Here is a 24,822-nt window from a genome sequence, read left to right as displayed (position 1 = left end):
TATTAAAAATAATTTTTTAAAAATCAAAAAAATATTTTTTTATGCATTTTTAAATAAAAAATATTTTAAAAATTAATTATAACTTTATTTTCAAACGGGCTTATAACCATGATCACAAGCTTAGTTCGCTATCCATTACAATAATAGACTACCTTAGCAAAAATAAAAAGAAAAAAAAATAATTTTTTTTTAGTATTTCCACTCAAGTCACATGGCATTATTTAGTTGTGTGAAGGTATTTTTATTTATACAATATTTTTATAAACATTTAAATAACAAAAATATTTTCAGGAATAAAAAACAATTGTATAAAACCAGGATATATTGGTATTTTTGATTTTTTATATACAATTGAATTAGCATCCAAGAAATTTAATGCATCGGGATGAGTATTAGAATCTTTTGGCTTCATTTTTTTTTTTGGATTAATTATTGGTATTTTTCCAGTGTTCCCATAGCAAAACACGGGGGAGCAAGGCTAATAGCCCGGCCCCGTAGCAAAGCACGGGAACGAAGGCTGATATTCACTTAAATCCTGAAAAGAAAAAAAATCCTCAATAGATCAGTGGAAACCCAATAGTTTCAACCATAGAATGAATGGAAAGCTTTCTCGAACAAGCACCAAGAAACCTAATAGCATCAGGAATTTTTAGCAATGAAACAATGGAAATCATTTTTACCCATCTTCGGAGGTGGTATGGCTACATTGTCAACTTTTGGAAACTAGTAAAATTTAGCTGGTACACTAAGCTTATAAATCAAATTCCCTAATACATTGTGGGGAAGAAAATCATGCGAAACAACTTTAGAACATGATGAAAGTTCTAGATTCTAAACCTGTGTGCTTCTACATCAGTGGAGTTACAAAGTGTTGAACCCTAATATATATATATATAAAACTAATCACTGAGCCTGCATCCCTGTTATCTGCCAATCTATTAATTCTTGCAAGCAGGACAGGTTACAGGTTAGAAAATGATTTCTAGTGTACAAACAAGCACAAGACATGAAGTGTGACCTTGAGAAAATTATGAGATTGATCGAACTGAAATACCATTTACCAATGAGGTGAGAACCGAAAAACCTTGCAGTTGAAGTTTCTCCCACCATCATTGTCTCCCTGGTTCGGAAATGCAAGGGAGGAAATCCTCATCCTTCAGTTGATAATTCCAGATTCCGCCAGGCCACTGATTTGGCAAATAAAGTCAAATTCCCCTATTAACATTATAAATCAATGGCGTCACAGAACTATCCCGGATAAATAATTAACAATTAATGAATATAACTAGCTGTGTAAAAATCAAATCCTAAAATTAGTTGCTTACATCACACAAAATAATTAATAATATGAACTAGATTGGTATCCATATTGCACAACCAACTCTTGTACTATGACTATAATGCACCGCAACCTTGTACCAATATGCCTTCAGGGTACACAACTACTCAGAAATCCTGCATTTATATTACTTGTTTCAAGAAAAACAATGTAACTACCTCTGGACATGGGGCGAAGAAGGCTGATCTGGTGATGGCCATTGAGCAGAGCTGCTATGAAACCTTTGGTCCTCAAACCCCCCACCTGATCGACTCCTCTCATTTAAATACAAGGTCTCGTTTACACCCGAGAAACCTACCAGCCCAGGAGACCCGAACCCAAGATGTTCTGCAGAACCATAGCCAGTATTATGATCGTATGGATACAGCATGACAACAGATGAAATGGTAGGTCCATTTGATGACAATCCACCAGGATTCAAGGATGGTAATGGATACATGCCATATGCCACATTGGCGGAACAACTTTGAATGGAGTTTGTGCGGATTGGGCCATTTTGAGACTGGTACAAAGAGAATGTATCATGTCTATGCAAACTCAATGTCCTCTCAGCTCGGCTTTCACCTGCTGCCAATTGGTCTGGCCTTGAATTTGACTTCTCAGCTTGGCCGCGACTGTTGCCGCGCCGCCCAGCAGCTCGTGCTCTAGAATGGTTATTCCAGTTCGCTTCCCTATCACCATGGTGGTCACTTCTATTGTAGTTGTAATTTCCCTTTCTCATATTTGTAGCATGCCTGTCTCGGACAGAGACCTTCTGGAGTAAATCAAACTTAAACGTGAAAATCTATAGATTTAAAGTGTAAAACATGCTGCATAATTCCAATGAACATGACAATGCAATCAAATTACATAAACCATCAAAAACCAAATTTCCACATCCAAGTGAATAAAAGTAAATCACTTCTTGCAAAAATGCAACCAGTACCCAGTAACATTGATAATCCACTAAAATGCACCAAGCAAAAACAAAACTATATGTTGATCAAGTGAGAGGACCTTAGGAAAGACTATCTAACTGGAGAACTATGAAGAGCCAAGGGTTCTAGAAAATAGGGCAAGAGAAGTGAAAGACATTCATGCAAACATACTAGATAAACAATATTGTCAATTGAGTGACTGTTGCATATCTGCCTCTCTCCAAATACAAATGCACTATTGATTAAAACAGGAACATAGAAAGAAAGAAAAGCATCGAAAACACAAGATAAAGCTGGTTGAGTAATCTATCTTACTGAATGTGGCAAGTAGGTCCCAGTACCACCACGATATCTTGGCATCTCATCCACATAATGTTGGTATACACCAGCAGGTCTATTAGATGCAGACTGTAGAGGAGCACCTGGAACAATATGAGGCCCATAGCTCATATGCTGAGTAAAAAGATTCATGTTGTTTGAAAAAGGTCTCCCAGTACCATCCCATGGAAAACAGCCCTGCAAGTATACAGGCGGCACCATAACAGGCGAAGGATAAACCACAGGTGCAGGATCTCCTGTGTTTTGGCACAACCGCCCAAACTGCAGGTTTTGCAAGTGGCTGGCAAAATCACTATTAAGAATGTCACATGTGTGCTCCAATGGCTCAACAGAAGCAGCCATTCGCAAAGAACTGGAAGTACTTGTAACCTCAGATTGATCAAGCCCCTCAGATGTTTCAAGATTTTGACCAGAGTCACTGTTATCATGGCCCTCCTCACTGCGAAATTGGTTTATTGATGCACCAGAAGTTCCTGTCTCAGCTGGGAAGCTGTACAGTGGAAACATTGTAACAAATGGAACTGGTGGCCCGGTAGGATAAAATGTTAAAGGAACAGCCCCTGAATCATCAGTAGATCTTTGCCGCGAACCAGGACCTAGGGGCACTGGAGCTATGGGTGTCAATGACTCAGATTCACTAGGCTGTGCTGATTCATATCCAGGTACTTGATGCCTTGAAACATGCAAAGAAACAGAAGATTCAGACTGGGATCCCACACTTCTGTCAGGCTCACGGCCCATTGTTGATAGCGTATTCCAATCTTTGTTGTCATCATCTGTCTGATTGGAAGAGTGTTCAGAGGCACACTTAACTTTTCCATAAACAGAAGACTGCAAAGCAGAAGAAGCCATTTTCCTACCCCTCCTTTCCTTAACAGGCTTTGACACCTTCGCTGATGATCCCTCCCACGAACTCTCGGATGAGGTTTTACTTCTCACATTAGGAAAGGACCTTGAACTTGCACTTCTATCGTCCAAGTATTCTTCAGTACCTCTGTTTTCTTGATATGTTAAAGCATCTGTAAGTTCTTCCTTAGCTGATCCTCGGGTTTCTCTAGTGAACTTCTGGTGAACTCTCAAAGAGTTGCCAGAACCACCTCTTTGAGATGATGAAACGAAATTATAACTGGATGAACTAGGCTGCAGATCATCTGATTGATGCATCTCAAAGCTTCCATTATCAAGATCAAACCCACTAGTGGAGCCCCTCTCCTGCTCATGCCAGAAATCATGATCAGTCTCCCTAACATTCATTTCTACGGGAGCAAAATTCTCTCTACCAATTTCAATTGATTCTTCTTGGTTTGAAGCCAATTCAATGCCAGGAAAATAATGGGTCAACAGTGAAGAACCCAAACCTTGAGGAAATTGCATATTTGAACCCCAAGGAGTCTCTATGAAGGGAATATTTGTGGGCACAATTCCACCCATATTTCTCTGACCATATCCCAATGAAGCTAGAACAGAAGGTGGAATTGGAATAGATACATGGTCGGGTGCCATATTCATTGGAATATGAACCTGTCCATTGAAACCCAGGCCAGTAGATGAAGCCATCACATTCACAAGATCTTGCTCTTCCTGCTGCAACCCCTGTGTCCCTAGGACAGAAACAAATTCTTCACCCATGGCACCCAAGCCCGAATAATTGCAGTACCTATTTGAAGCAGCAGCAGGATCGAGGCTTTGACGGGAAATGGCATGCCTAACAGATGAAGGATCATCAGTTGAGCTAATATCATGATTTGACGAATTATCAGATTCCAGGTTTTTCCACCTGCTATGATCCAGCCTAGCAGATGAGGCTTGGCCTTTTCCGCTTTCCTGGACTTTGTTACGCCTTCCTTGAGAGGAAATTTCACCATATGTCTCAGCAAGCTCGGGACTAGAGCGTGTCCTCGCAAAAAGATACCTTCCCTGAAAGTCAGTGATAAAGTTGTCAGGTTTTGCACTTCTCTGACTTTTATCAAAATGCATATTCTGATTGGAAGTAGATTCCCCTCTACCCTGATCAGAGGTAGTCCTTGTGCTGTTTGTGTTAGCATAAGTCTTTTGGCTTTGAGTACGAGAAACTGATGGAACTTGACTACCTTTGCATGTGCTTTCTAAGGAATAATTATCATGCTGGGAGGGAATACTGTGCATGCCTTGAGCCACATCGACTTGAGCTTCACAACTAGAAGCTTTGCTGCTTAAACTGTTCCTGAGATTCTCAGGTACATGCAAGTGATCATGATTTGACAATCTTAACCATGAAAAACGATTCCTTGGTGCATCAGGACGATGACCACTACCATGTCTCTCCCAGGTGTTCAGAAAGAACTGATTTACTTCAAAACATAGGTCTTCTGTAGGGCAATCAAGTAGCCTAGCTAGCCTTTTAGCTCCAAATGCAAATGCACCACGTATCCTAAAGAAGTTACCTGGAAAATGAATCGTATTCCATGATAAAAGTTGCTAAATGCTAACAGATCAGTAAGAAGTATAAAACATTGATCTATATGTCTACATTTCAATCAAATACTATTGTGTCCGAGGACATAAATGCCCATGTGCGCACACTAAGTTTAAGGATACACACTTATGTTATCTTTTTCCTTTGTTCAGTATACATTCTCTAAACCTCTTACAATTTGCAACCATTCCCGCAAACCAGACCACTTACCTCCATTACATTTTCCATGATATATATACATATGTATATAGGTAAAGCAAATAAAGAAACACAAATACATATCAAACCTAAAAACATATTTGCACAATAGACTATGCAAAGAACCCTTTACCCCATTTTTTTAAACAAGAGCTAGGATATATTTGAAACCCAAAAGGAGAGAGGCAGAAAAGTAACATAGTTACAGATGTTAATTTTTTTGCAAGGAACATATAAAAAGAAATATATAGAAATAAATCAACATGCATCCTTTGCCCATTTTTTATTTTGGTACCTTTCTATATCAATTCTTTTTCTATTCAGTTTTGCTTCAAACTAGCATATTTGTCTGTGCTGTGCTCTGTTGTGGGTCGAATTATTCTTCTAAACTTAAAAGAAATATTAAGAGTATAGAGATTTTTTTGGCAATATCATTAAATCCAATCAAGCAATTCGATCTTGAAATCTACCAACCTGGCTCTTTGCCTAACTCGAATTTCGAATTAAACTATGTGAGAGCTAATCCAAAGTGAGTTGTTCATCATTATGGGTTCGTAGATAGCTTGGATAGCTTGGATGACCGGTAAAAATATGACATAACTTTAAAAAAATCTTTAAGACAACAATTTGTTTTTATATTGAGATAATGACAAATTGGATCGACCTTAGTCACCCTACAACCTGGGTTTATGGACTTCAATAGGTTTAATAACTTTGTTATTTTTGCAAAAAACAATTTAATTTTATGATAACATTGGATGCTTTCAAAATCAAGCATCAATCCTAAAAAAACATTTATTTGAAATCGTGATAACCCTATAGAAAGTAGAAAAAAAAAAACCATGAATTTCATTTCTCAACCAATTCATTATTGAATAAGAGTGAAATAAAAAAAAACAATTAGAAAAATTAAAGGACCAAAAACTAAAAAAAACATATCAGGTTTGATGGGTAACCCGAGTCAACACATCAAACCCACAAACCAGGTAATGGACTCTATTGAAATTAATAACTTGTTTTTTTTTCTAAACTATTATTTATTTAACTATATGATAACAAAAATAAAAAATCACTAAATCAAGCGTCAAACTAATACTAAGATTTTTTTAAAAACTAATAACCTTATAGAAAGCAAAACAAAATAAATTATGAAACTCAATTCTCAATCAATTCAATATCAAAGGATAAAATCAGGAAAAAAAAAGAAGAAGAAGTTACACGCGTCATTCATGTCAACAGGCCTATGAACTTTTTAAAATTTAATAATATGTTTTTTTTCTGAAACTAATTTTTTTAACTATATAATAAAAATAAAAATAGACAATCACATAATCAAGTTCAATTAGAAAGAAAAAAAAATACTTTGCTAAACCCGCAGACCGGGTCATTGACTCCATAAAATTTATTAACATAGTTTTTTTTTAAAACCATTTTTTATTTAATTAAATTTTTTTAAAAATAGATTATACCGCAATGTTAGGATATTTTTTTGATACCAACCTGATGCTGAAATATTTTTTTAATACTAGAATAACTATATAAAAAACAAATTAAAATAAATTATAAACTCTAAACCCCTATAAACATACCATATAAGGACTAAATTAAAAAAAAAATCAATAACCAAAGGAAAAAAAAGGGTCAAAATGAAAGAAAAAAAAAAACATTGTGGATTACTATTGTAATTCACGGTGCTAATGGGTGTGGGGAAACAATGTTTTCCCCACACCTTTTATCTTTATCTATAATCATCACTTTAAACCATAGTATAAGTACTTTCACGAGAAAATTACAAAACAATTTCACAAACCTCTTGCATGGCTCATAGTTACACGATTACATGCCGATTTAAAAGCCATTGTCAACAGAAATACGTATAAAGAGAAAATAATGTGATGGGCAATGTTAGTTTGTACCGTATAGATTAATCAATAAGGAAGCATTACAGTTGGATAATGCTTCAAGGAATATTGTAAGGCCAGCAGAGCAAAGACAAGATGACGAGTCCTGATTCTCAGTGCTATCTAAACCTTGTCATTAAGAAGAATGAAAAAAAATGCAAAAAAAGTGCATTTTGATGCAGATGCACAGTAAACACATATCCACAATTCAATAGGGAAAGGAGTTATTAAAACATATCCACAACTCAAAATAAAAAAAGAAGAGGTATTCAAATGACATTTAACTTGATGGCAAACAGCATAGCAGAGTTCTATTTGTATACCTTTACTGACACTGCGTCCCAGGTTGTTGTTTATACGCAAGGGATCAATAACATTGAAGTGTTTGGACAAAAAAGGTTGCCCTTGATCATCTTGTCCAGCAGGTAAAACAGCATACACAGCACTACAAGCCTCAAGAAATAATTTGCTAAGTAGTAACTCTCCACCATCCTTTCGAGGAGGTTCCGCTGCATAACATTTCAATGAAACAGTTCATTCCAGTAGATCGACAAATATTTATGAAACAAAGGATCACTTATTCAGAAGAAGGAAAGGGAGCCTTCAGGCAATTATGCATACCTGTTACATCTGGAAGTAAACTAATAGGTACAGGACCCCAGAGGCTAACACAGAAATTATTCCAATCAAACTTACTGAAGAACTCAAGAAAACGATAAAGGACCTGAACATGGAAAGAATTAGATAAACAAAAGAGAGGAACGCAGCAAGACAGTGAGACCAAGTACCAAAAGCCACCTCAAGAGGACCCGCAAAGGAATTGTTGAAAACATGAAATATGTATAGAACCAAGGTCTCCAAAGCATAAGTGGAGATCAATCCATGGTGAGCACCCAGTATACGGCTCTCATAGTAACACCAGGCCTTTATCAATATAATGCTACGCTTGAATAGATGGTTTTGATTTATCAAATTATCAACCTACAGAAGAAAAACTACTATTCAGGGACAAAATTAGAAAATAGTATCCTGGTTTGCAGTTACCCAGAGAAAAATGCAATCACCCCCATCCCATAATTAAATCCCATGTTTTACTTTTCAGTTCTTTAAGGAATGCAGATAACATGGTTGTACAGTATGTTACGCCATCACCTTTCACTTTCTGACTCTTTTTTGGTTTACTTTTCACGAACTTGAGGTTGCTTAATGAATAGGGCATGGCAGGATTAGTGATTTTCTAATAACAGACTAATAATTTGGGAAAGCAGAAGTGTCCGGAAAAAGGATTATAATATTTGGACAAAAGGAGTAGACAATTTCCAGGATAGAGCACTAACCTCTTCAAGGAAACAAAGGGTGCACAGTCCACCAAGTTGGTTAAATGAAATATCCACCACAATGTTTTCCACTAGACACTTTATTATCTTCACCTGTATATATGTATTCAAACACAAAAAGAAAGTTAAATCTATCGTCAAGAATCGCTTATTAAGGAATCTTTTATTGAGATTTTTATGGTACACCTATTAGACAAAGATTCCAGCGGGAAAACCTTCTTCAGTAAACAAATACAAAAAATGATAAAAGAAATACGTAGAAATTTGAATATGAAAATAAATAAATCCACACTCAACAAAATTTAAAAATGTGTTGAAAAGCTTGCTCCAGTTTCCACCATTGCCTCAGAATTAAAGGTAAGACAGAATGCATATGTCTGGCAAAGAACCCACTTGTCAAACAAACCACATAGCCTTGAAATATTCCACAAAGATTACAGGTCCTCTGTGGTGGAAGTAAAGTTGTAGATGGACTAACACTGCCTCAACAATTTTGAAGTCAACATCACTAACTAGATATATTCAAGCTAAACACAAATAAACACACCCTCAGCTGAATAAGCAAGCTTAAAATAAATTGAAGAAACAGAGAGAACAAAAGAAGAATAAACAGAACGTACAAAAATAAGAATTTAAAGAAATTAAAAGGGACCTACCTCTGCTTGAATGTACTGAACCTCCTTCACTCGGAATTCAGCATTTTCATTCTTCTCCTCATTCTCCAGCATATCACGAACCTGATGAGCCCATGTGTCTTTCAAATTTGGATTCTTACTGAAGGCTGTTAAGTCAATATCCCCATCAGGTAAATAAGTCTTAAGTGGTACAGACCCAAAGGTAAACACCTGTAGATCATAATAATCATGTGTAAATAATTATATGAAAAACTTGAAGGTGCACACTTTTTGCAGCAACGAAAAAAATAAGATCATGAATCCAAATCACTCTCACTAGGAAAATACTAGGAAAATACTCAAGAACTACCAGGAAGCCAGTCTGCATCATTCATAGTTGTCAGCGTCTTTGGACTCAACCTTAGGTCTATACGTATTTATTTCTAATTAAGACACGCCATTCCCCTTAGTTTGTCATTAAAAAAAAAAAGGGTCCTTTACTGTCTTCAACTTCTTATCCATGAAATGTTATTACATGCATAACGTTGCTGATCAACACATACAATCTCATCTTTCAATTGTCTTCATGAACACAATTTTGATCAACACGTTAACTTATGAATTTGACGCACAGAATCACTTCTCCAAAGTCCAAATCAACAAACCTGACTTGAGGATAGGGCACTGCTCCATGTCTTTGTACTGGACCAACACAATCTACAACAATAACTATACGATCTAAATCTAAAAACCCACCAAGACATACCCCATAAGTTTAAGCAACGCATCGATTTCATCACATTAAGACAAATAGGCAATGCACCTGGCAAGGAAAGCACTTTAAAATAAGCCGCTGCACGTAATCGGCAACAGCATTGCGAAGCTCTTCAGAGGGCTGGTTGGGCTGAATGCAGGCAATAAGCTCTGCAGTTCTCTCTTCGGCCTTTGACCATCGCTCCCGATCAAGCACTCTGATCACAGAGGCCGCTTCTTCGGGCAATAGGCCATTTGGTATTACACCGCTTGGTGGCTGTGCCCACCCTTCATGCTCTCCCATGCAATCCTAAAACAAGAGCAAGCGTTTTCCTTCCTCTATTACCCCTTTATTCCACAACTAGCTAACCAACAGACCAACTTTCTTCCGGAAATATCAAATTTTAAACACTTGAAACCACCACCACCAAGAACAACAACAGGTACAAAATACAAAAATAGAAGGAGATTAAAAAAAATAGGAAATTCTGATTTTCAGGCTAATCTGTTCTAAAAATGGAAACTTCCCTATTAACAAACCCAGGTAATATAACCCTTCGAAGTTAAAAATAAACTGCAAAGTGCTGTAATTTCCACAAAAAATTTGGGTAAAGAGACCACAAATCAATTTCACTTAGTTTGGGCATTGATGAATAAATCAAATTAATAAATTAAATTAAATCACAGGAAGCGCTGGAAATTATGAAGATCAGAATCCTGATAATAATTATAATGATTGAAGTGTCGGAAAATCAAATAAAGAAAAAAAATGCAGGATTGAAAAGGACCAAATAGCAAATGAAAGAGGCGAATATTAGAGGCGTTGAATAGAAGATGGAGGCAGGCGTGGATCAAATTCAATACAGTAATTAGGTTTTTATTTTCCTATTATTTTCGAGGTTGCAGATAGAGGGAAAGGGAATGGGATGCTTGGTTACAGGAGATAGAAATTGTGAAGGCTTGAGATAAAATTATAGTTCAAGGGGGTGGGATGATAGAATCTGTTTTTTGGTGAAGGAGACAGGGATTGAAAGAAAAAAAAAAAAAAAAAACTAGCCTCATGTTATAAATTGTATATTTATATATACTGAATGTTTTTCAGAATTTCTTATATTTTATGATTTTTATGTTAAGGTTTTTAAATTTTTTATAACACTTGAATTTTTTTAATATTTTTTAATGTTATTTTTTTATAAATAAACTATTTATCTTATATTCTAAACATTAAAAAACAATATACAATAAAATGTATAAACTTTAATTTTAAGTTTTATTCTAATATATTTTTATTTATGTTTGTAATTTGTTGTTAAAAAAATCACTCTACTTAATTTATATTGAAATTTTAACACAAAAGAATACTTGTATCAATTTTAATATTTTTTTTAATTTATTATTATTCATATTTTATAAAATATATTTAGCTCGTAATTTATTATTTTGACAAATTTTTTTATTTATCTAGATTGAAGTTCCTAAAGAACTAATATTATGAGTTTATGAATAAATAAATAAATTAAATACAATCTTTAAAAAACTAGTATTTCTAAAAAATTGAATAGCAGTTTTAAAGGACTGATTTTTTTATATTTATTATTTTATTTAATAAATTTAATTCCTTTTTATTTTATAAATAATATTAAATCTAAAAAAATTTAAATTTATTGCTCTTGATATATTTAGGAATAACTTTTTGTCATTGATCATTGACATTGAACTTCATCTAGAAGCTATGAATCTTGGAGAGACCATTAATTGAACTTCATCTAGAAGCTATGAATCTTAGAGAGACCATTAAAAAAAAAATAACACATCATTGCAAGATCGCATTAAAGCAATGATTTTCATTTATTAGTATCTTCATAAAGGATTAAAAGTTGAATATCACATAATAAAATATCATTTTGTTTCATGATAAAATATAAAGAAAAGATATGACCACCAAAAGTTTAATATACTCTTTCAAGCTCATTATAATTAGTTGCATTTGAGGTTACAAGATTTTAAATTGGTTAGTAAATATTTTTTTTTTTTAAATTACCTTATAGTTAAAATTATGCAGTGACAATATCATAGAAAATTAAATGTTAGAGAAAATATTATCTACTCTTCATGTCTCAAATATTCTCATGCAACAAGAATATAAAGAACATAATTTAAAAAGGTATTCAAAATTATTTTCATGTTTTCTTGTAGCTAAGTAAAATAATAAGTTTTTTTTATGAAAAAATATCAATCCAATCCTATAGGTTCCAAATCATTCCCTGTAGAGAATGAAACCTTTGTCCAAAAGACAAGAAAAAACTAAAGATATAGATATTAAAAAAAAAAAAAAGAGATAATCCTTCAAGAGGCAACCCACCATACCACCAGGAGTGGAGGCATAATGAATCCAAATAAGAAAAGGTTAAGAATTCTTATAAACCTAAAGATAAGTGTCATAGGTGTAGCATGCATAGTCATTGATCTCGCATATGTCGAACGTCAGAACATTTTATAGATCTATATCAAACCTCTCTGAAACAAATTTAGTTGAGACTAATTTTATTCATAAATATGATTTTAAAGGTCATAATGTTTATCTTAATGTTAATGTTTATCTTGATATTTCTGATTTATTTGGAAACCCAGATAAAACAAATAACATACTTAGTGGTAGAATCCTTAGGGATGATTGATATTTTTGTTTGTATTATGATATTTATATTATTATATTTTTAATAAACAATATCAATTTTATTTTAATTAAATAATAAAATTTAATTATATTTTGAATAGAAACATGATTTTTCTTGATTGAGATTTATATTTGACAGATAGTGCAACAACACATATAATTCTCAAGAAAAATAAATACTTTGAATATCCAACATTAACCAAAGCTAGTGTCACTACAATAACTAGTAGACATACTTAAAGGCTTTGGAAGAGTTAATATTTTGTTACCAAATAACATAAAACTGGGCATTAAAGAGGCATTATATTCACCCGAGTCTACAAAAAAAATAATTAGTTTTAAAGATATATATGCTAATAGTTATCATATTAAAACAATAGATGAAGACAAAAAAATCTTTATATTATCTCACGTATTCCATACCAGAAGCTTGTACTTGAAAAATTATTTGTTTTTTTTTTTATGAAATTTATTACACAATTATGAAATCTATTGAAACAACTGGTATGATATAGTATAAGTGTTCTGAACCAAAAATATTTATGTTTTGACATGATTGACTTGGACATCCAGGATCGATAATGATGTGATGAATTATTGAAAATTCACATGGGTATCCTTTAAAGAACTTGAAGATTCTTCTACCAAGTGAAAATTTATGAGCCACATGCTCCCAAAGTAAATTAATATCAAAATATCTCCATCAATGGTTATTATAAAATTATCATCTTTTCTTGAAAGAATCTAAAGAAATATACATGGATCTATTTATCTGTCATACAGATATTTTAGATATTTTATGGTATTAATTAATGAATCGAGTAAATGGTCATATGTTTGTCTACTTTCTAGTCGAAATGTTGTATTTGCTAGATTAATAGTATAGGTTATTAGACTATGGGTGTAATTTCCTGATTATTTAATTAAGAAAATTCAATTAGACAATACTAATAAATTTACTTCTTAAGTATTTGATAATTTTTTACCCTTTTATTGGAATTAATAATTTGAACATCTTGTTGCTCGTGTACTTGCTCAAAATGGTCTGGAAAAATCATTTACAAAGCACTTTCAGTTGCTTATATTTATCTAGTGACATGTTATATTACATGTTGCATCATTGGTTAAAATTAAACTGAGTGCTTCCCATAAATATTTTTATTTACAACTTTTTTTTAGTATACCTCTAAATATATTCATTTATGAGTGGTATATGTATCAATAGTGTCCTCATAAAGGACTAAAATGGGTCCATAATATAGAATATGAATTTATGTTGTTTTATATTCTTCATACATTAGTAGATTCCTTAAAACTTTAATGGGTGATGTTTTTAAAGCACGTTTTGAAGGTTGCTATTTTGATGATAAAATTTTTTCATTATTAGAAAAAAAAAAGTTGGTACTTGAAGCATGACAGGAAATTATCTAGAACAAGTCAAACTTATCTCATTTTGATCAAAAGACAAATCAATATGAATTTGAAGTTTAAAAGATAATTCATTTATAAAATATTGCAAATCAATTACAAGATGTTTTTACAAATATTAAAAAGCTGGTTAAATCTCATATTCTAGCTAAAAAGCCTTTATCTAAAATTTAAATATCTTAAGGATAAAAAAAGATAACATTAGGAAATGAATATATACAACGCTTGAAATGCGAAAGACTTGTTAGTGCCAAGGACAAAAATCCTAGAAAACAATAACTATAACATATAGATGATAGTACTCTTGAAGATTCATCATTCATAAAACAAATGATAAATACCATGTCAAAATCATATCTTAATATTGATCTTATTAAAGAGGGACATGCTGAAGACGCATCTCTTGAAGAGATCTGAATATCTAGAAATAATAAAATCTCTATAAACCATGATCATATATGAGAGATTTTGAATCAAAATAAAATTATCATAAATGATGTATTTGTATTTAAGGTTGCTTTTAACATTATCAGAAATAATGATGAAATTGAATAACAAATTACTGGTGAGTGTCAACATAGAAATGATAAACCAATATGAAAAGAAATAATTCAAACAAAATTAAACTCATTTGCAAAATGTGAAGTATTTGGACTAGTATTTCATACACCCAAAGCTAATATGCATGTTGGATATAAGTGGGTTTTTATTAGAAAACAAAACAATAACAATGAAATTATTCAATACAAGGCATGATTTGTTGCACAAGGAACAAAACAATAACAATGAAATTATTCAATACAAGGCATGATTTGTTGCACAAGGAACAAAACAATAACAATGAAATTATTCAATACAAGGCATGATTTGTTGCACAAGGAACAAAACAATAACAATGAAATTATTCAATACAAGGCATGATTTGTTGCACAAGGAACAAAACAATAACAATGAAATTATTCAATACAAGGCATGATTTGTTGCACAAGGTTTCTCACAAAGACCTGATATTAATTATAAGAAAACTTATTTTCTTGTTTGAATGTAATCATTTTCAAATACTTGATTAATGTAGTTGTCTCAAAAACTTTAAATATGCATTTAATGGATGTAGTTACAATATATTTACATGGATTATTAGATAAAGATATCTATATGAAAATCAATGAATAATTCAAAATACTTTAAGCTTTTTTATGGTAAACATATAAGTGTTTATTCTATCAAACTACAAAAAATTTTATATGGGTTGAAGTTTTAATTGAATGTGGTATAATTGTCTTAATAAATATCTTATATAAAAAATGTTTGAGAATAATAAGATTTGCCCATGCATTTTTATTAAGAAAACCACATTCAAATTTGCTATTATTGCATATATGATAATGATTTAAATCTTGTTTAATACTCCTAAAAAGCTTATGTGACTTATTTGAAAGATGAATTTAAGATGAACGATTTTAAAAAGATAAAATTTTATCTTGGTTTATAAATTAAACATCTTTCAAATAAAAAATTTATTTATCAATCAACATATACATGAAAAGTATTGAAGCACTTTTAGATGAACAATGCTCATCCTTTAAGTAAACCTATGATTATTTGACCACTTTTTGCAAAGAAAGACCGTTTTCAACCGCTAGGAAAGGATAAAGAAATTCTTGGACCAGAAGTACCATATCTTGATATTATTATAGCACTCTTATATCTTGTGAATTATATAAAACCAAATTTAGCATTTACAATCAATTCTTTGATAAGATATAGTTTCTCTCACCAAAAAAAAAAAAAACACTAAGATAGGGTAAAGTATATACTCGACTTTCACCATTGAACAACTAAAATTAGAGTTATTTTATAATGGATCAAATTCATAATTGATTGGATATGCAGAAGCATGTTATCTCTCTAATCCCTATAGAGAGAGATTACAAACAAATCGTTTGTTTACGTATGAAGGAACTATAATTTTTTAAAGATATATCAAACAAACATTAATGGATACTTTATCAAATCATTAAAAAATTATTGCAATCTATGAAGCAAGTCAATAATGTATATAGCTAAACTCAATTATCTAGCATATAAAAAAAAAATATGGATTGTCAACCATTGAATATAATCTTATAATATTATTTGAAGGTAATGCTCCTTGCAACACTTAATTTTGAGAAGGTTACATTAAAAGAGACAAAAAAGAGTACATTTCACCAAAAAAAATTTATACTCACGGGCTTCAATAAAAAGCAAAATTTGATATCAAATAAATTAGGTCAAATGATTATTTGATAAACTTATTTATAAAGTTTTTATTGGTCTTAACTTTTAAGAAACTTGTCTATAATATTAAAATATATCATCTTAAAGATTTATCATAAGATATTTACTTTTAAGGTGAAGTCAATGCAAATTGTACTTTTTTTTCTTTGTTTAGGTTTTTTTTCTAACGAGTTTTTCCTTGCAATGTTTTGAAGAGGCAATTTGATATTTTTATGAATTACGCAAGCATTCAAACATGGATCTTGAAGTATTTATATAAAATCTTTTATTAAATCCTGAAGTATTCAAAAATCACATAAAAATATTTTTTTTTCTTCACCTAAGTTTTTTTGTCATTGGGTTTTTTATAAGATTTTAATAAAATAAATTTCTAGTATATAATCATTAAACAATAAATTTTATAACATCTATAATTATATATATTTGATATCCATTAGAATCTCTTAAACTTCATATTTTTTTTTATTTAGTCTTTTAATTTTTCTTTACATTTAGATTTTTTAGTGTTTTTTAATGTTTTTATTTTTTTTATAAATAGAAAACTTATTTTTTTATTTTAAACATTAATTTTTTTTTTAAAAAAATAAATATCTCTATTATAAACATGTATATTTTTACCTGTTCTTTATTTTTTTGTAAATAGAAAAATGCATCTTTGTTATTTTGTGTTATGGGCCTTAATGATGTGAGCCACCAGCCCACCTCAGCCCATTTTCTGATGACGTGTGCAGTTAGCTAAGTCGAGTCTGGCGAAGATTGAAGCGGCAGCACGAGCAAAAGAGAACCGGCAACACTCAAACAGCCCACGCCCGCCCTTTAGCACTCTCGGCGTTTCTGCGTTACGCCTGAAAAATAGATCTGAACTCGAAGAGCTTTCTGGAGTTTGACGACGCGATTCTTTCTGCTTCTGAGTAAGTTTATTATATCTCTGTGCTCTTTTTCTCTTACTTTCCCAGGGTGTTTAGATGCTCGAGAGCTTGCTTTTAGGGTTTTTAGTTTATTAATTCGTTCTTTTCAGGTTTCCTTGTGAAGTTATTTGCTTAAAACTCTGTATCTGATTAGGTTTAATTTGGTAGGGTGTGCATGTGCATGTTCTCTTGTTAATTTCCTACGGTTTCGTCTTTGATTTGATTTTCAGGTTCTCAAATAACACGACGAACTGTAGCTATTGACTGTACTGGACTGGTGAAAGCTGTGGTCTTTGGTCGTTTTGCTTTTTGATATGGCGGATCCAACTGAACCCGAACCTCAACAGACTGAAGCAGGTATGCATTTTTCTTTGTCAAGACTCATCTCTTTTTTTCGCTTTTTTCGACTTCATCTATTATCCGTTGCGGTAAGCTTTTTTCGACTTCATCTATTATCCGTTGTGGTAATTTTTTTTATTTTTTTTAATATATATATTTGGCCTGTGCAGTGTGCAATTTTTTTAGAAAACCGATGAAGAACAAGAATATTAGAAAGAGAATGATTGATGAGGATGAAGATGAGGATGAGGATTCAAAAACTCAAACCTCTCTGTTACACAGTCAGAAAAAAGCCTCGAAAGCTGACAATAAGCTCTACTTTTCTACTGGACCGTCAAAGAAATCGTCTGAATCAAATGCAGAACCTGAAAGGTTGTTATTCCAATTCGAGTCTTCAAAGGAAATTCAAGTTCAGCATGATAGTAGAGCAACTGCAACTCTAGAAACTGAGACTGAGTTTTCGAAAGATGCCCGGGCCATTCGTGAGAGAGCTCTAAAGCAAGCTGATGATGCTTTGAAGGGTAAAAAAATGAGTTCTGGTGATGAAAAGTTGTACAAGGGGATTCATGGGTATACTGATCATAAAGCTGGGTTTCGAAGAGAGCAAACGATTTCAAGTGAGAAAGCTGGTGGATCACATGGGCCTCTCAGGGCTTCTGCTCACATAAGAGTGTCAGCAAGGTTTGATTATCAGCCGGATATATGTAAGGATTATAAAGAAACTGGTTACTGTGGGTATGGAGATTCATGCAAGTTTATGCATGATCGAGGGGATTACAAGTCTGGGTGGCAAATGGAGAAAGAATGGGAGGAAGCAGAAAAGGCAAGGAAGAGAAATCTGGCCTTGGGAATGGATGATGAGGAGGTTGGGGGTGCAGGGGACGATGATGACGACGAAGATGAGTTGCCATTTGCTTGTTTCATTTGTAGGGAGAATTTTGTGGATCCTGTCATGACTAAATGCAAACATTACTTCTGTGAGCATTGCGCTTTAAAGGTAGCTCCTTTTGCTCCTATGTGTTGCACTTTAGCTATTGTTTCCTTTGTGATTTTGCTTTCTGAATTATGTTTAGAAATTACTTAAATTTTCCGTTATTTTGAACTTATTTTATTTCCCCCCTTTCTGCTTTACAGCATCATGCGAAGAACAAGAAGTGTTTTGTGTGCAATGAACCTACTCTTGGCATCTTCAATGCAGCTCATGAAATACGCAAAAAGATGGCTGAAGCTGGTAAACGATAGTTCCAACTCTTTCCTGTGTAATGTTGAAGTCATGGATGTGTTCTCTATACTGTGTAGGAAGTGGCTATTACCATGTCCTTCTTTTCTTAGGTAAATTATCAGAGGAATTTTATTTTTTAGTAGTTCCTCAAAGCTCTTTATTTGTCTATCTGAACTATCTGTACTATCTTTCAGAAAACAATCTAATTTTTTAGTAGTTCCTCAAAACTCTGTGTCTATCTGAACTATCTGTACTATCTTTCAGAAAACAATCTAATTCACTTGAGACTACATTTGGAATTAATATCCAAGATTGTTTGTTTCGAGTGTATTAGTCAGGAGTTTCAAGCTTTTATAGGTTTTCTATTCTTTTGCACTCTATACTTGGTAGTAGCCATACTGACGACATTAGAGTTGCTGTATTTGCAGAATTAGATCTTGAATTACATCTAGTTGCCCAAACTTTGTTCAGTAACTTTTTTGAACAAATTAGATTGTCTTTGATTGTAACCATTGAGTCATCGATCATTTGATTTGTACTCCTTGACGCAGCAGTGCAGCTTAGAATATAAATCTGAACTAGTAGCTGTGACCTGAGCCTGATAAGTCAAATTTGTGAAGAACAGCAAAAAGAAAGTGCATATAGATTTTGCAGTATCTTTGCTACAAGAAATATTGGATTTCATTAAGGTGTTAGTCAATGATGATGAATGATAACTACATATACAAGAGCTTATCGGCTGTACATGTATTCATTGTCTCATGTATATCTAACCAGGGGAGAACCCTGCAAAATTTCTTTACACACCAGTCATGGCCTTCTTGGTCCCAAACATACTTCTTTCCAAAGTGTTTTCGTGGTTCCATAAGTGTGGAGATGGTGAGGCAAGCAATGGCCACAATTGATTCCCCCATTCTTGTACTTTCCAACCAACCATCTTTGAGTTTTGCCTTAGAACCTTGTTCACTGCCTTTAGGTAGTTGCTCGAGTCATGGTCTCTTAGAATTGTACCTTCTGAGCCATAGGCTGTGGGATCGCTAAGAGTTTCCAGTGGGTGGGGACAATTAAGGAATGTCTTTATGGCACTTGCAGCGAACCTGTGTTGGGTTTTATCAAAAGCATACAGTGCACTTCCTGGAGGGAGTAAAGGGTGTGGAGGAGATGACTTCTCATCAGGTTGGAGTATGAATAATTTCCCAAGTGGAGAGTACAGGAATTTCTGCATAAAAACACAGGAGAAGGTGAATGAGAAATTTTGACTGCATTTATATTTTTACTCTAATATGGTCTAAGCTAAAGATTGGGAGTGGAACAAAACCAGGCATCTTTGAACTTTTTAAAAAATAAGGTGCATGAAGTTGATAGACCAACTCCTTAGACTATAGAAGTCTGAGCGAGTAAATATAGATGGTTTGAGAATGGAAAGATATAGTTGATCAAACGGATACTTACATTTTTAGTTAGACAAGGGTGTGACTGGAAGGAGCCATTTAATCGCTTGAGTACTAGTGTCACATGGTTGGGGTAGTTGCAGGAGAAAGCTCTTGGGACAATATCTCTATGCATCACTACACAGTGTACATGGTTGTCATCTAACCCCAAATAATTTAGGATCTTTTGGCCCCCACAGAACACAAATGGCGAGCCAAAAGTGACCACTGGCCTAAGAGCAGAGGTCTTGACGATCTTCCTGGTCAGGAGCATCAAGTGTACTAAAAGAGAGAGGCTACCCCCAAGAGAATGGCCAGTAAATTGAAGCTTAGCTCGTTCTCCATGTTTGTTCAAGTGTTCCATTATTTCTGGCATGAACTGTTCATATATTCCCTTTGCCGCTTCATAAATTCCTCTGTGAACAAGCACATCTGTACCCTGTCAAACACAGTATTTAATCAATGCTACAAGCTTTTCTCCTCTTCTAAAATGGTCTCTCTTCTCAACATGACTTTTTGTGAGTTGTGAGAGTTTGCAGCCAATACTTACCTCAAATTTAGTGGGTTCAAATAGGAGGTTTGCCTGCCAAGATGCAAGGGAGTCGGATCCCTGCAATTTGGAAACACGAAAACAAGTTCAACACTTCTCAGATTTGTGTCTATCTTTCAGAAATAGAATATCGTACCTAATGGGAAATCTATAATACGATATTAGGACTGTTCCAAAGCATACAAAATGCAATGAATGAAGAAGGAATTATTTACCTGAATCACAAAGCAGCGTGTATACGTGCTTACATCATCACAAGCAAACCATTCACAGGGTGCTGAGTGAAGTGACTGAAGGTCCCTTGCTGCCTCCTGTTTTTCCTTCTCCCCGGCCGCAACCATTGCTGTCATAGTTGATGCTGCAACATAAGCTGCCACCTCTGATTTATATACTCGCTGAGGTCTCTCACCATCTTCAACGGGCTGGTCTCCGTCCTCCGCTAGTTGGTTTCCAATACTGCTTGAATCAATACAATCACCTTCCTGCTGAGGTTGAATGGCATGAGAAAGAAGGCCCTGTGCACGTGATTGGACATAAGATGCAGCTGAGGCAGCAATCCCATAAGCAAGAGATGAGCGGATGGGGTGCTTCTGCTCAGGTTCCTCCGTGTTCCCTGAGTTGGATTTGGCAACTACAAGGGTAGCTGCAGGGGCGTGAGTAGCGTCATGATCAAGCTTCTCTTTCACGGCAGCAGCCTCCGCTTTCTTTTCTAAAGAAGATGTGACAAAGTGTAGGCCGTAATATCTCCTTAAATCCATGGCCTGCATATTAATGGATAAATTACTCGTGTTAGATGCATATTTTGCTTGGGCCGGCATTACAACTCTGGGCTGATGATTGATGAAGGAAGTAGATTACTGGCTACCTTGCTTTGATGAATCATATGACGGATGAGTGATAATTTTCTAAAGAGTTAAAATATAAATTTTCACCATTATTTTTGAAATCCAAAACCAAGTTTCTTATTTCTTAACCAACAGATCGCTAGTACCACAGAGTTAGCCAAGCAGTGAAGTTTAGATGATCCAGATCCTAGAAGGACGGGCCGCATAATTGCTGTGAGGGACAGAGAGTACGTACCTTAATTTCTTGTATAACATAAGCCATATTGCACAAGAAAGCCAGCTTTGAGAGTAGCTTGATATCAGACCATCCAACTGGAGCCAAAAATCTTAAAAATGTTTCTCGATCATATTTTATTCCTTCTCCTTCCTCGTCTGAATTATAGTCTACCATGCAGCCATCCTCGCAATTACTATCACCCTTTTTGTTGGCATCAGATAACTCTTCTTCTCCATATATGTCCTCTGTCTGTTGCCTATTCCTCCAATGATTTCTGATCTCGTAAATCCGCTCCACCCAATTCGCTCTCTTTACCTCTCCTAGTTCAGTGCTAGCGCTGGCCCCATCTGAACTGTCCACTATGATCTCATCTTTCTTTAATGAACCATCAACTCCATCCTTGGCAATATTCATGTCTTTGCTTGTCTCAGGGTCAAACAGAAATGATCGAAGTGATGCTGGGATTATGGAGCTAGAAATCTGAAAAGGGAAGATACCACCCGAACGGCTGCTTTTAAGCTTTGGTTGTGATGATGCAGCACGGACGTGGTTAACGGAATAACAGAGGTGGTTATCTGAGTAGGACCTCCGCATGGTGGCTCGGTTGCAGAAATCTTTGCCGGAATTTGAACGGTGAAGGCCATTATGTTCTTTGAACCTATCCTTTTGTGCTACAGTTGCTGGAGAGGAAGGAATAGCCATTGAATTGCACACCATAACTTGTAACAGTTGTCACCGCAGTGCTGATGCTAATAAGTGAAGATATAGTTGCGAACCCCTTGTTAGTAAGATGCGCCTCCCTCTGTCTCTCCCCCCCCTCTCTCCACCTATCTAGCTAAATCTTGAAGTTCGCCAAATTCCCTGGAAATAACTCAAGGGGTGGTGATGGATTTTATAAAACATGGTTAGGCAGGACAAATGCACATCGTTACCAACGAGAACATTAGGATAATACGAATTCTTGAACCGATTCGATTGGAAATTTGAAATTAAACAACGCGTGTAAAGAGTCATTTGGTTTGGTGTGAAGACACGACATGTAGTTACGTTCGAGACCATCTTCTTGCGTCTAATTTTTTAATTATTTTTAAAAATATTTTTTATTTTTTAAAAATTATTTTTAACATATCACTTCAAGCATCTAAAAATATCAAGATAATATTAATTTAAAATAAAATATAAATTTTTTAAAAATACATTTAAAAAATAAATTTAAAATAAAATATATTTTTTAAAAAAATACATTTAAAAAATAAAAACAAACATTCCATGATAATATTTATTGCTTTCAAGTTTGACCAAAATCAGCATGAAAGCGCCCTGGACCTTGGGCATCGTATCCACCGTTTTTTTTTTCTTTTTCGAAATGGGAAACTCCATAGCTGAATCTAAAGAGTGCCAGTACACGCTCTAAAAGCATAAAGTGAAGTTTCTAGACATTGACGTGCCACACTAACACACTAATAAATGGGCACTTAAACGAGTTTAAGATCTTAATGTTAAATTTCCAACCTTTTATCTACCTTTTCTGACAGAAATACATGCAAAGATTTTCAAAAACAATTCACTAATAACTTTAGGTGAAGAGCATCCTCCCTCAAAACCGTATCACATAAGGTTGCCCGACAACAAAAATTTTAAAAACGAGGCGAGAAATTCGTCTTGTACCTGCCATCCGAAGATGATGTTGTTGATCTCGATGATGCCTTGACTCTTTCTATGTTTCGGTTTTCTGGCCTCCCCCATGCTTAGAAATGTTCGTCCTCGGATACCTGCTACAAGTTAAATCTTATTAACCATATCTAACCAACCGTATTCTCTATTTAAGTAATACATCTTGAACTCAAAAATATGATCATACACGCTAGGGAGAAATCGCTAGGATATTAAAAGCTTTAAGAGTGCAACAGAATCTGGGATCCTGATCGGTAATGCAAGTTTGAATACACACACACACACACACACACACACACACACATCTGAAATCCTTGAAATCTCTGCTCGGAAGTGCCAATATGGCATCAAGGATAATGCTAGCTTTGAGTTGATTCCACTTTCTTGGGTTTTGAACACCACTACAACCACGGTGACGGTGACGGTGGTTTAACCTCTAAATTAAATAGATCCTTAAGTCTAAGGATTGAGAACTTACGAAAAATAGCTTTGAGAAGAATCTTTCCATAAAATCACCATTATTCTTACAAGAAGATCCATTGAAAGAAAGAAATTGAAGAATCAATACTTCCATCACAAGCCGTAACACAATATTGAGAAAGTAGGGAGGCTCTTCCATTAAACAAAGGCTCTTGCATGTGCGCCAGGTGGATTCAGCTGCCAAGCATAACTCTCAGCAAACTTTTTTTTTCTTATATATATATAACTCTAACAAATTAATGTACTTATTTTACATTAATTCTTCAAAATAATAGTATAGTTATTTTTGTCCCCTTTTTTAATGTTTCTCCTTCTTTCAGTTCTCGAGCCCTTATATTCAAATATCTCATGGGATTAAAGCAAACAGCTAAAAGAATCCAATTGACAACTCTGATAACAAGACTATAATATCACCTGCCTAGCTAGAACTGGCTGGCATGTGAGAAGTTTACCATCAAAAAGAATTTTGTTCGTGATTATTATTCTAAAAAAGGTTTGTTTGTACAATACCACACTTCATTAATTTGCATAAAAACACGCCAATATCAACGTATACAGCAATTAAACAAAAACATCACGAAATAGGCTTGCTACTTATTTTTCAATGCATCCATGGTAATGATAAGCGTGGGAATGCCTTGCACGAAATTATACACTATATACCTCATCATAAGGAAAATTATCGCTCCGTTTTCAAGAATTGTAGTTATAGCTTATAAAAGAACGACAAAACAAATCAATTACTAAATCATTTCGAAGATACCCATTACCTTAAATTATCTTCTTGCCGTGCACAGATGCGACCATGCTTCTTTCATAGTATGCCAATATGGAAGGCCGTCTCCAAAGACGGATCAAAGTGAAAATGGCAATGCAAATTAAACTATTTAGCAGATAGTAGATAGATAGAGAGAGAGAG

The 24,822-nt window shown here is 34.1% G+C and overlaps 3 protein-coding genes across 7 annotated transcripts; 1 reads left to right on the top strand and 2 right to left on the bottom strand.

Moving 5' to 3' along the window:
• Positions 1 to 627: 627 nt before the first annotated feature.
• On the bottom strand, positions 628 to 10,897 carry LOC105135038 (nucleotidyltransferase). Of its 5 annotated transcripts, XM_011039746.1 has the most exons (10): positions 9,924 to 10,897; positions 9,143 to 9,331; positions 8,487 to 8,579; positions 7,948 to 8,130; positions 7,771 to 7,873; positions 7,473 to 7,658; positions 2,572 to 5,018; positions 1,781 to 2,093; positions 1,498 to 1,666; positions 628 to 1,170 (listed from the first exon to the last, which is right to left on the bottom strand). In XM_011039746.1, the coding sequence occupies exons 1-10, from the start codon at positions 10,155 to 10,157 to the stop codon at positions 1,110 to 1,112; spliced, it is 3,978 nt and encodes a 1,325-aa protein (XP_011038048.1). In that variant the 5' UTR covers positions 10,158 to 10,897; the 3' UTR covers positions 628 to 1,109. The 5 variants fall into 5 exon arrangements, with proteins under 5 accessions (XP_011038048.1, XP_011038040.1, XP_011038031.1 ...); XM_011039738.1 differs by having other exon boundaries at positions 628 to 1,215; positions 1,498 to 2,093; XM_011039729.1 differs by having other exon boundaries at positions 628 to 1,187; positions 1,498 to 2,093.
• A 6,086-nt stretch (positions 10,898 to 16,983) lies between these two features.
• LOC105135028 (Zinc finger (CCCH-type/C3HC4-type RING finger) family protein) lies at positions 16,984 to 18,934 on the top strand. The gene is made up of 4 exons (XM_011039704.1): positions 16,984 to 17,149; positions 17,377 to 17,503; positions 17,656 to 18,482; positions 18,620 to 18,934. The coding sequence occupies exons 2-4, from the start codon at positions 17,461 to 17,463 to the stop codon at positions 18,725 to 18,727; spliced, it is 978 nt and encodes a 325-aa protein (XP_011038006.1). The 5' UTR covers positions 16,984 to 17,149; positions 17,377 to 17,460; the 3' UTR covers positions 18,728 to 18,934.
• Positions 18,935 to 19,361: 427 nt separating this feature from the next.
• LOC105135020 (uncharacterized) lies at positions 19,362 to 24,790 on the bottom strand. Its single transcript, XM_011039693.1, has 7 exons — positions 24,674 to 24,790; positions 23,418 to 23,521; positions 21,768 to 22,610; positions 20,903 to 21,448; positions 20,688 to 20,747; positions 20,160 to 20,576; positions 19,362 to 19,926 (listed from the first exon to the last, which is right to left on the bottom strand). Exons 3-7 carry the CDS (start codon positions 22,464 to 22,466, stop codon positions 19,507 to 19,509), a joined length of 2,142 nt encoding a protein of 713 aa, XP_011037995.1. The 5' UTR covers positions 22,467 to 22,610; positions 23,418 to 23,521; positions 24,674 to 24,790; the 3' UTR covers positions 19,362 to 19,506.
• Between the last annotated feature and the right edge of the window lie 32 nt (positions 24,791 to 24,822).

The sequence above is a fragment of the Populus euphratica genome, unplaced genomic scaffold (genome assembly GCF_000495115.2).
Source record: "Populus euphratica unplaced genomic scaffold, PopEup_1.0 scaffold2.1, whole genome shotgun sequence".
Lineage (NCBI taxonomy): Eukaryota > Viridiplantae > Streptophyta > Magnoliopsida > Malpighiales > Salicaceae > Populus > Populus euphratica.
This window is presented reverse-complemented; position numbering and strand designations above follow the sequence as displayed.

Excerpts from the sequence above, each read along its gene's own strand:
- LOC105135028 (XM_011039704.1), top strand. The coding sequence starts at position 17,461 with ATGGCGGATCCAACTGAACCCGAACCTCAACAGACTGAAGCAG. Across the intron at positions 17,504-17,655 it reads ACCTCAACAGACTGAAGCAG|TGTGCAATTTTTTTAGAAAA; the intron begins GTATGCATTTTT and ends TGGCCTGTGCAG. Across the intron at positions 18,483-18,619 it reads GTGAGCATTGCGCTTTAAAG|CATCATGCGAAGAACAAGAA; the intron begins GTAGCTCCTTTT and ends TCTGCTTTACAG.
- LOC105135020 (XM_011039693.1), bottom strand. The coding sequence starts at position 22,466 with ATGGTGTGCAATTCAATGGCTATTCCTTCCTCTCCAGCAACTGTAGCA. Across the intron at positions 21,449-21,767 it reads ATGTTATACAAGAAATTAAG|GCCATGGATTTAAGGAGATA; the intron begins GTACGTACTCTC and ends ATTAATATGCAG. Across the intron at positions 19,927-20,159 it reads ACCCTTGTCTAACTAAAAAT|AAATTCCTGTACTCTCCACT; the intron begins GTAAGTATCCGT and ends GTTTTTATGCAG.
- LOC105135038 (XM_011039714.1), bottom strand. The coding sequence starts at position 10,157 with ATGGGAGAGCATGAAGGGTGGGCACAGCCACCAAGCGGTGTAATACCA. Across the intron at positions 2,094-2,571 it reads GGACCTACTTGCCACATTCA|AAGGTCTCTGTCCGAGACAG; the intron begins GTAAGATAGATT and ends GATTTACTCCAG. Across the intron at positions 1,171-1,497 it reads TCTTCGCCCCATGTCCAGAG|GAATTATCAACTGAAGGATG; the intron begins GTAGTTACATTG and ends TGGCGGAATCTG.